At 39.3% G+C, this 11,591-nt stretch overlaps 1 protein-coding gene across 2 annotated transcripts in view; it reads right to left on the reverse strand.

The window, feature by feature from the left end:
- The window catches only part of myo1g (myosin IG), a 54,950-nt gene extending 44,397 nt beyond the window's left edge, over nt 1–10,553 (reverse strand). The window contains exons 1-10 of one of the 2 annotated variants that reach the window (XM_088090147.1): nt 10,328–10,553; nt 6,666–6,874; nt 3,388–3,481; nt 2,970–3,135; nt 1,805–1,858; nt 1,578–1,673; nt 1,040–1,156; nt 643–849; nt 325–470; nt 104–218 (exon numbers count right to left, since the gene is read on the reverse strand). In XM_088090147.1, the coding sequence (XP_087946273.1) occupies nt 104–218; nt 325–470; nt 643–849; nt 1,040–1,156; nt 1,578–1,673; nt 1,805–1,858; nt 2,970–3,135; nt 3,388–3,481; nt 6,666–6,874; nt 10,328–10,422 (1,299 nt within the window). In that variant the 5' untranslated portion in view covers nt 10,423–10,553. Of the gene's footprint in view, nt 1–103; nt 219–324; nt 471–642; nt 850–1,039; nt 1,157–1,577; nt 1,674–1,804; nt 1,859–2,969; nt 3,136–3,387; nt 3,482–4,535; nt 4,797–6,665; nt 6,875–10,327 lie in introns of those variants that run through there. The other variant, XM_088090148.1, reaches the window with a different exon arrangement.
- Between the last annotated feature and the right edge of the window lie 1,038 nt (nt 10,554–11,591).

The following is an 11,591-nucleotide window of genomic DNA, read 5'->3' on the forward strand; positions in this document are numbered from 1 at the left end:
AGAACAGCTGAGTGTCAAATGATTGACAAATGTGTTTGGGGTTTTTTCTGTCTGACATAACACCTCCTACACACGTGTGGTGTTATTTGTGTGTGTTTCTCACATGTTGCCAGGTGATGCCCTCTCTCTGGTATTCGCCTTGCTCCTGCCTGAGGATCAGCTCAATGAAGAGCTGTTGCAGCTTCTCATTGCAGTAGTTGATGCAGAACTGTTCAAAACTGGACGACATTAGAGGAACAAACACTTGAGCAACATCATCGACAATGACCAAATTCTTTCCTCTTTAATAAAGAGGTACAGTATATTTCACAACACAACACCAACCTGTTGTTGTCAAAGATCTCAAAGCCGTATATATCCAGCACGCCAATGACTGTGTTCTTCCCATGAAGCATTGGGTTGTAGTCTTTGACTTCAATGACGCTGTTGATGCGGCTTACGATCCAGCCAAAAAGTCTCTCGTATAGAGCCTTAAATTAACATGTCAAGTGTGAAAATTAGATAAAAGGACACTTCCTTATCCTTGTTAAGCTGTAAAACGATTAATATGTATAATAAAGAATAAAACCCATCCTGGTAAGCTACCATGTCAAAACAAATTGGGCTGTATGGTTTGTAAATAAAGCAGGTAAACTGCAGCACCTTGGCAAAAGCGTCCCGTCCGAAGCAGGCGTCCTGCTCAGTGTGTCCCTTCTCGATGACCTCGCCGCCCCCAGTGGCCACAGTGCGGTACAGCAGGCTCTTACTGACGCTGTCCGCCTCTGTGGCCGTCAGCTCAGAGATGTGATTAACGGCTTCGAGTCCCACGATCTGAACGCTTTCACCATCGCTCTCAAACTGCACATTACCCTGAAAAACAGACCGTAAGGGTTCATTACAGGGTCATGATCTCATCAGTGTTGATCTCAAGAGTCAATACATGCAAAACAGTTGGTAAGGAAAATAGTTTTAGATCATTTTAATCAATAAATTTCCACATGAGGGGGTCATAAATGAATATTTTCTTTTCTTTCTTTCTTTAATCAATGCTTTAACTTACCAACAGAAGAATGGAGGCCAGGATCTGATAAATTGAATTAACCTCCTCTTTAGAGAAGCCGATCACTTCCAGAGCACTCATCACCGCTTTGTGGCTTAAGCGGTCATTGTTGGAGGTCTAAAGCAGACGGATTTTGGATCGTTATCATCAATCAAAAGCAAATGAGGTGACGTTCAGAGGAGACAACATGGATTTTTGCAATTTATGGTTCAGAAAGTATAATATTTCAAATTTGTGTACTGTGTAGTTTTTTTTACATTTAATATATCAACGGCTGTTTTCCAAATAGCTCATTTTGCAAAACTTTAAAGGGGCGCCCAGTAGCTCAGTTGACAGAGTGGGTGCCCCATGTACAGAGGCTGTGTCCTTGACGCAGCAGCCACGGGTTTGATTCCAGCCTCGGCCCTTTGCTACATGTCGTCCCCTCTCTCCCCCTTTCACACTTAATCTGTCCTGTCCATTAAAGGCAAAAAAAACCCAAAAAACCTTTAACTTTAAAAAATAGATAAATAAAAACTTTAAAAGGTGACAAACTCACAGCAGTTGCAGCTCCCTCTTTGGTGTACGTATAAACAGCAGGATCGCTCTGTAGATGAAACGACTCCAGCATTTCATCTGAGCCTCCACGCAGCAACTGTCAGAAACACACATCAAACATCAGCATGAGAGAGTCTGGAGGTCGAAGTTCACTCAGTAGTAAATGAGTTCAGAGAGTAACATGGAGCATCATGTTCAGCAGCAGCAGCAGCACAGATTAGAGTTTACCTGGTAGAACGAGTGGAAGTTCCTCTCCCCGTCCTGCTGCTGGACCACCCTGGACTTGAACAGTAGAACAGATTATGGTAGAAAAACAGACGTCCGTTTATACACATTTATACAATTATTCTGCGGAGACCAGTGTGTTCCAGGAATTCATTTTTAAAATCAAGTGGTTTTTGTCTGATCTTTTTCTGCCTTCTCCGTCCTTTTTTCTCTAAATTGCTTTCAGCTACCCCCAGAGGGAGAGTACCTCAAACCTCCCTGGGTTTCATCTGTAGGTAGCGCGAATTATTTAGTAACTGGAACTAACTGAAGTTTCTCTGCAATTATGTGTGTGAATTTTTGAAGTAACAAAAGACAAATAACAGAGTGCTTAAGGGGTCAAAGCAAGTTTTCTACTCCAAAAGCAAAAGTGAAAGTAGTACTCTGAACTCATACTGCAAAAACATTGTGTAGCAAAATGTCTCGTTCATGGATCAAAGATAGATTTTTCCTTGACAAACGCTGAACTTTGGTGACGAATTGTACATTATACATATATAGCACCGATGTTAAGACAGCTGAAAATCATCAGTCGGAAACCCCTCAGTCAACTGAGACTGTGTCAAGTCGAGCAGTCGTTTTTTCTTTCTGTGCAGTGTACTTCTTGGGATGTTTTGGTCCCCAGATTTTGCTGCGGAGTGAGCACTCTTGACTTTCATGCACACAAGTTGTGTCATTACAGCATCACCACTTTACTGCTGATGCAGAAAAAAGATGGCTTAGAGACTGTGGTTATTCCTGCCCTCTGAAAATGAATCATGTTAACCATCATTCACACCAGCTCTGAGTGCCAGACGGTTCTTTACAGGGCGGATAAATACAGCAGCAGCAAGTACCCCTAGGTGAGCCATTTATTAACGCACAGCAGCAGCAGCACATTGATTTCACAGATACATCTATTCATGGATGTTCCCTCACACTTCTTTGTCACCACTTCATGAAACATTCATGTTCAGGAGAGAAGACGTAATCTCGAAACTAAATGAGCAGAACTTTCTGTACTTCTATTTAGAGGTCGGCATACCATGTCCCAAAAGAGCGTATAACAAGTTCATTTTCATGTTTCATGGACCACTAACGGTCTCCTGTCTGCACTCAAATCCCCTCCATCATCCTGCCCCCCCCTCACCTTCTCCAGCAGGTAGTTGTTGATGTGTCCTCCGGTGGGTTCCCCATTGAAGTTGAAGTTGATGTCCATATACTTGCCAAAGCGGCTGGAGTTGTCGTTGCGATTTGTCTTGGCGTTCCCAAAGGCCTCCAGCACACAGTTGGATTTGAGCAGCACATTCTTCACACTGATTTATCACATCGGGGTAGCCATTGATGGAAACGTGAGAATCAGCCACCAGGGAGGTGAAAATAGAGTCAGAGAAAAAGAAGAAAATTAGATGATTTATGATCACATCATGTTCTCATGATCCAATTATTTATTTTTCTTGGATTTAATAATAAAATCCATCTGGATCAGCATTTCAGTTTATGACACTGCCTTCATTAGTCCTCTTATCATGAATAAAGATGCTGTAATGTCACAGAAAGCAACTCACCTCTCAACCTCAGCCCTCTGGCCTGGGTTTGTGATGGCCGCAATGTACTGCATGATGTATTTACTGGCCTCTGTCTTTCCTGCACCGCTTTCACCTGAAATACAAAACATACAGATTTTACAACACAAACATAATGTTATAGTATTTACAAAATGTCTTTTTAAACTTTTTATTTCTCATAAGAAGAATGTGAAGGTGGCATCAGAGCTCTGACTACCTGAACAAAGTTACATATGACAAAGTTTTTGGTTGACCATACACAAAAAAAAATAGGATGCAGACATACTGTATGATTACATCTGTAGTCCAGTTACAAACAGCTTCAACACAGACAGTCACTGGTGTGATTTGCCCACCAGACTGGATTCAAATACATTAATTTCATTATTTTTATGGTAAGAAAATATTAAGAATTTTTCCCTAAATTTTATTCAAGGAGGGATGAAACCATACCATATGTATGTTTTACATTTAGCAGTTTAGTCTTAATGTCAAGAAGTCATAACTTCATAGTCATTAATTAGAGTTATGTTAGGTTAACATAACCCCTAAAACATTATTAACTGACCAAAAAAGCCTACAAATGAGACAATTAACCCTTTAACAATTAACCCTTTAATATAATACATTCATATTGCTCTGTGCACAAAATGTGCTTTTCAGGCTATAAAAACATTATTGTGACAGCACCTAGTGAAAATGGCATGTACTTTCTCAAAATGCCAAATAAGGTAAAAATGACATTCATTCATTTTTGCACTTTACAGCGTGAATGTAACAATTATTTTTACTAACTGTATTTCAGACTCACTGTAGGAGCTTGGCCGGAAACTCCAACATTAAACAAAAATAAACAATGTTGCCAAGATGTGTGCAACATGCAGGAACACAGCCAAAATAATCAAAAAACGAAGAGTGAAAAGCGCGTTAAATACGCCAAAGGATTAAAAAGCGTTAAACATGCAAAGAAAACACACTTTATCTATCAGGTGATGTCCTATATTTACCCACCTCAACTAATAAAACACCAATAATGTCATGACCCGATAATTCACAAGTGATAACTCCAGTAAAGTGTCAAACAAGGCACAAAAATACAACTAATTTGCTAAAAGTTCAGAAACAAATTTAAACATTTAAAGAGATACCTGTATGTTAGAGGAGCACTGGGAGTTGTCATGCTAATATCATCAGTTGAAACAGCTAACGGTACTGTTAGCTTAGCTTAGCGTTGCTCCAAGTTTTACACTTCGGGTAAAGTAGGTCGATATTTAACAAACTAACTAACCTCATTTTTTACGTACATAAACATTAACGCGTCTCAGAAGACGTCGCTGACTCAAAAACTGGTCCCGCCTTTTCCTGTAAGCTGCCGTCTGTCCACCACAGTGCAAGACAACAACAACACCCCGGTGACTTCAGCTAACGCGGCTAATCATTAGCTTAAAGCTAATGATGCTAAATGTTAGCATGTGTAGCCGTTAATGAGAGACTGACCATAACTGACTTAAAGGCCCCAAAAGAGGACAGTTAAATATTATAAAACAAAATTAATGACTGATTGATTGATTGATTGATTGATTTAAAATTTACAGTTAAAAAAATGAAAATTATTTTGATAGGCTTATTGTTCAACCATCTACAATGATAATAATAATAATAATAATAATAATAATAATAATAATAATCTTACTATTAATTATCGTAAACTCAATTTATATTTACTATTACTTTTAAAACAAAGTTACACTGTGTTTTAATAATAACATTTAAAAAATAAAGCAAAAGTGCTGGGAAGCAAGTGGTTACATGTAGGCTAACTATTTAGACGTAATTAAATTACACAATAAATGTAACAGTTTTCAGTTACAGTTACTGAGAAATAATGATAGAATAATAAGAAATTACAGTCACAATTCAGAATGTTACATTTGAATGTTATTTTTGGTTTAAAAAAATATGTCAAATATACCATTTATTCTGTTGCTTTTTTTTACTGTGCAGTTTGAAATATGTTAGAAAAGCAATTCAACAGTATGTAATAAATTTATTTAGCCTACTTTGATGAAGTAATTACAATAGTTACATTACTTATTACATTTTAAAAAGGTAACAAGTAATCTGGAAAACTGTTTAAGGGGTTTAAGGAGGTTTTCAAGGGAAAATTGAAAACACTAAAATGGAAAGATTAAATGTTCTTCTATCTCTTCTTCTATCATGGTAAAGTCTAATTGTCTTTGAGTTTGAAATAAGATTTAAAGATGTCACTTTGGACTAAAGGTATTTTTCCATATGCTCTGATATCTGACAAACAAAACCATTAATTGACAAGTCAAGAAAATGAATTAATTGATAATTAAAATCCGCCTAGGCCGATGGTTACTGAACCAAGTCTGACAGAGTAGAGCTGAGATACACAGCCACAGTACAGAGTATTAATTTAACGCTGTAGCTTTCATCGCAGAGGCAAGAATCAAACAATAGCAAATATGTCTCTACATTTTTATACATAGCAGTTTTGTTTCCATATGTGTAATCAGCATGAATTTCAAGGGATCTAAACATTTAGTTTAGTTAATCTATCAGTTTGTATTACTCGAGTGGAAGTCTCCAATACCTCCCTCAAACGCTCTATGGATAAGTCCTTCATTTTTTCCATCTAGAAAAATCAGGTGCATAATGAAGGGCTCCCTGAGGAAATTTTGCATAATTTGGGACGCCTTTTTCAAACATGTACAGGAGGCGGACTTTCCAGATATTCTGGAATGATAAACCATGAATTCAAGGGACATTAAATTGTTATGTGACAGGCAGTTGTCCAACCAATAAACATTATATTAATATGTCATGTTACTTTTATCATTGTACACATATATTTACATATTTTTTCTGTTTTTTTATTTTATTACTAAGTTTTTTTTTGTCTTGGTTTAGTTACTGATTTGATTTTTAGTATTTGTCTTGTCTTTATTTCACTTGCATTTGACATTTGTGGTCTATGGTTAATATGTACTGGTTTGGCCTGTCTTTTTTAACTGTCCCTAACTGTCCTATTGGAAGAAAAAAATTAAACAGACTGTAGAGAAAAAAAACAGTTTGTTGTGCTGGCAATGAAAGCATCTGATATAGATAAAATGCAAAGCTGAATAATTTTACAAACAAGAGAATCAAGAATTTGTTTTCTGCGATCAGGTTTGAAGGTTTGAAGGTAACTGTCACTGTCAGGAGCTCACACTTTGCAGGCTCATGAGGTCAAGCGGATCAAGAGAGAGAGAGACCTGATATGACGATGCAGGTGTCTTTGGCTCGTCTCTTCATGGCCTTATATGCAGCATCAGACACTGCGTACAGGTGAGGAGGATTCTCATACAGCTCCCGGCCTCTGTACGCATCAATGGTGTCTTTGCCATAAATGTCCATCTGTCTGTACGGGTTGACAGATACGACTACTTCTCCAATGTAGGTGTAGATACGGCCCTTTTCAAACCTGCCCAAACAAAAAAAAATACATTCATAGAACACCAGTATATACATGTATACACTAATAGATACACCTGATGTAGAAACAATACATATTTATTTATTTCATTTATTAAATCATTCTTTTTAGGGTGCAAAAAGCTTTTATAACCACATTTCCCTTCACCACCTGTGAAAAAAACCTTGACAGAAGTTTCAAAAAAAATCTTGCAGCTTTATGTCATACATAATTTCCGGAGAGGAAGTGACACAAGTGTGTGTGTACACTGAGAAAAGGAAATGAGACTTGTGTTTCAAAGAGCGTCACAGTTTTGTGTAACCTTTTGTGGGTTTGTTGAGCTGGGAGGTACAATTGACGTGTGAGGAGGGTTAATGGAAGAAACATGAAATACTGTTTGAAGCTTTTGTCGCATGTCTCGCTTAACCCTGTAAAACCTGAGCGAAATTGCGTCATATTTAAAAACTTGCTTCTCTGTTATTTTATGGTTTGTTGTTTTGTTTGTTTTTGCCACTTCTCTCATTGATAAATAATAATAAAACATTCTAAATTTGAGTTGACTGGCAGCACACGAAAGCACCATTATTTTAGGTGAGGGGGAAGTTAGACTTTGTCATTTTGACAGCAAAAGTTGTTTCAGCCCAGAGCAGCTGTTGCCAATTTGCATTATATTCACAAATGACAAAAACTGCCTCTGAAAGCAGGACTATTGCTCCAGCACTGGCACAGAAAATGTTAGGTTTCCTCTGAGTTACAGTTGGGCTTTGGGCCAAAACAAATAGAGAAGTCACCCTAGTCTCCTTCCCTGTAATATACTGACCAATCATGTAACAGGTGACCGAATCCATGTAAGACTAACACGTCTCATATGAAAGTATAAGGAACTCAAACCGTCCCCTATTGCCATTTTAATAAGTTGTAGTTAAAATTAAAGTATCAGTTCTACCACTTAAAATGACGTCTTAATGAAAACAGTTTGCCAAACAAATGTTGATTTGGTGGTTTCACATTTAAGGCAACAAATGTGCAATTGTGGATCGCCACCAACTCGGACAGATTACTAAACTACCTCAAATAACTACAAAAACTACCAAAAAGAGACAGACTGAATGAACAGACAGAAAAAGACCACAAGGAGCTGCAAAAGAACTGCAGAAAGAGAATAACTACAACACGGGGCAAAACCAAAAAAGGCAGAAAGTTATTACAATAACAAATAAAAATACTACAAAGAGACACAAAAAGACCATAAAACGTCCTTTAAAAATCGCCACAAAATTACCTAAAGAGGCACAAAATTACTACAAAGGAATGTAACAGGGTGTGGTTGGACCCAATTGCAGCACAACAGAGCAGGTGAGTAGTTGGTAATTGGTTGAATGGAGTAAAGGCGAGTATAATCGGGCTGCAGGTAAGTAGGGACAGTTATTAATTCTGGGGTCGAGCAGACTTCGTAGAAGGACTGGGGTGAACTCATGTTCACAGGTGATGGTTCCGAATATGAGTGGGGAAATTGTGAACCAGGAGCGAACTGGCGGGTGACTTTATCAGGTAAGTTGCAGAAACACTTGCAGCACAGGGCTTGTGGGAAAAGCCAGGACTACAGAGGGGGGAGAGGGGAAAGCAGGACTTGTGTTCAAGGAGGAGGCAGAGTTGGCGTAAGGCAGGCAGGCAGCAGAGCAGACGAATCCAGTAGGAACAGGAAGCAGGATCAACGAGGACAGGCGGGGAATCAATGTACCATCAGAACAATAAACGCCAGCGGCACTCACACGGAGGAGATGATGGAGCCGAAGCAGTAGAACACTGCACAGCCACAAGCAGACAAGAACCAGTAAGTGCACAGGCAAAACCTGTGGTTGGTTTACCGGTGCTGGAAGGTCAGGCACAGAACGGGGACAATCCGGCAAGAAGTGAGTGGAGTGAGGCTACTTAAATACTGGCATGATTGGAAATGAGCTGGGAGCACTGGGTAGAGATGATGAGGCTGATGAGGAGGAATGGTCGGAGATAGAGAGAGGAGGGGGCGGAGTAAGTGGAAAAAAATCCCAGAGCAGCAGGAGAGAGGCAGAGCAGATGTGACAGAAAAATAACAACAAAAAGGGGCGAGACAGAAGGAAACACAAAATGACTACAAAGACTTGAAAATAATTTTAAAAAGTGGAGAAACAATCAAAAAGAAACACAAAAATGACTACAAAGAGACGCATAAATGACCAAAAAAAAACCACAAAATGACTACAAAGAGAGTAAATGACTACAACAAAAAAAGGAGGCAAAATTGCCACATAGTCTGTCTGTGTGTTTCCAGTCCTATGTAAGAGAGGTGGTGGGGCCTTTTACATGTCTGAGCCCAGGAGCCAACTGTTTCATAATCAGCCCATGTCCACTAAGACCCCTCTGTCCTCAAACCTGTATGGAAATCTATACAAAAGTTTTAGAGATATCTTGCTGACAGAGAACCCAATATGGGAGAAAACAGCAATTGTAATTACCAACCTTATTTTAAAAGGCAAACAGTGCAAATGCAAAAATAGAAATGCAAACACCTGAACTCACAGGTGGAAATGAAAAAGTAGAGCACATCATTAAAGCAGTCAAATATCAACAGAAACTTTCGTGCCTGCTTCTGCTTTGCAATCAGACAAGTCTGATCAAGCGGTGTGATGAAACTCGAGCTACATACATTATTTGCCAACCAATGATGGCTGACAGACACCAAGCCGGGGTAACTATGTGAAAAATGTTAATTTTAGAGCCACCTGCTGCGCACACGTCAACCCAGAATGTGAATTTTAGAGAAATGTAGGGCTTTTTTGATATGATTTGACATTTTTGGTGTTTGTCTGCCTTTGCTGCCAGGGAAAAATGGTGTGATTTCTCACAGTTTGAACTGAGGACATGCTGCCCCTGTGAAAGACACTGAGGAAGTGAGAATGGACAGTCTGGACTCAGAGACGAGTGTAAAAGCTTTACACCAAGAGAAAGTAGAAAGGTCACAAAAGTTAAAAAAAGTTGACTTAAAAATTTGAACTGGTTTGGTGAGACTAGCTGTTTTTGGTGATGTGCCATGTGCTTTATTTGCTTCACATGATAACCGGTACATGATGTCGTGATGATCACATCAACCACAAGGTAATATCCAAACCCCGAGGGCGAGCGGGAAAGGTACAAGTGACTCATTTTTGTCATGTTTCATCTTTATGTCCTCATTTAAAAGTTCTCAAGAAAAATGTCAACTTGGTAATTTAAAAGTGCAATAAATAAATTCATAATTTGTGCTGTATGAAAATATACACCTTTTAATTACTTACTTTACAGTCATATTAACATATATATATTAAAGAACAGGCAGTTTTTCTTGATACATGAGGTATGTCTGAAGCGTTACCCTTTTACATCTCTTACACTCGGCTGCGTCCCCTCCCTTCCTCCTCTCTAACAGTATCTCAGGCCTCTTACCTCAACTTCAGATTCTCCATAAACTGCTCCATCGTCACCTCATCCAGCAGAACAAAGTCTGACTTCCCAAACTCCAGGCCCTCCAGCTCCGCCATCCCTGCCTGTATTCACCAAACACACTAAAAAATAAAAGACGGCCAAGACGCAGAGGAACAGAAAGCAGCTCAAGGAAGGAGAAAGAGAAGTTATGGTCGTCTCCTGGGGCCCGGTAGTGCAGTCAGTGTGTGTGTGCTGTGGGCGTGGCGAGCTCGTTGGTGGTGGATTCTAGGGTGTGCTTAGTCGAGTCACCGAGAGCTGTGGTCTACAAGCTACAGCACGTCATCCTGTCAGTCAGCCGTACCCTCATGCAGATCTATATAAATAGCAGGAGGCTATCTTTAAGAGCTACCACTTCTGCATCCTCCTCCGTCTCTCTCTTCCTGCCACAGGGCCTTCAAATTTCGAAACAGACTGTGACTCTCACTATAACTCTGTGTGTATTTTGTATATCTTTTCTCCCCAGAAACAGGAACCCACATCTGACATACTGCCAGACAAGGGCACTTAACCTTGCAAATTTGGGGGTAGAACATGGCCTTTATCTCCTGGGAAGGATCGTGGCATTTCCTTTCTTAACTTTGCATTGGCAGCACAATGTGTCCCTCAGGGGTTTCTCTAAACTAGAGGTTCCCAACTCCCGGCTGAGCTGCAACGTGAGAAACTCATGTTTTTAGATGCTAGAGCCAAAAGGTTTCTCAGGACTGATTGTCACGTGGGACAAATGTTAGTGTGTAGGAGAGCGTGCTGACTAATGCATTTGATTTCTAAACCAGTCGACCTTTTTATTGAAATGGAGAACCTTTTCAAGAACTTTTCAAAGTAGCTTTTCCTCCAGAGGAGCACTATAATTTGGGGTCCTAAGTCACAAGTCAAAAAGGAAAATAAGAACAAAATAAAGTTAAGATAAAGGTAAATTATGCTATCCCGTGGTTAAGAATCATAGTTACACATTACTCATTTGTAAGAGGTCAAAAATGTACACTTGTAAACAGTGGTGTAGAAGTTGTAGGTTTGTGTCTATAGTGTCCCAGGAATGAGTCCGAAAACCTGTAAGACTTTTTAGTTTGACGCCTGAAATAAGGTCTGTGGAAAACACAAGCTGAAGAGACAAAAATACATCAGTAGATTCCCCATAAAAGAAAAAGCCTGTTATATTATTACATAATATAAACACTGCTAGCCTTGTGGACACATCATTTCAACAGTTTAAAAGAGCTTTTTGTGT

This window comes from Plectropomus leopardus, chromosome 17 (assembly GCF_026936395.1).
Source record: "Plectropomus leopardus strain MGB_pleo_1.0 chromosome 17, ASM2693639v1, whole genome shotgun sequence".
Lineage (NCBI taxonomy): Eukaryota > Metazoa > Chordata > Actinopteri > Perciformes > Serranidae > Plectropomus > Plectropomus leopardus.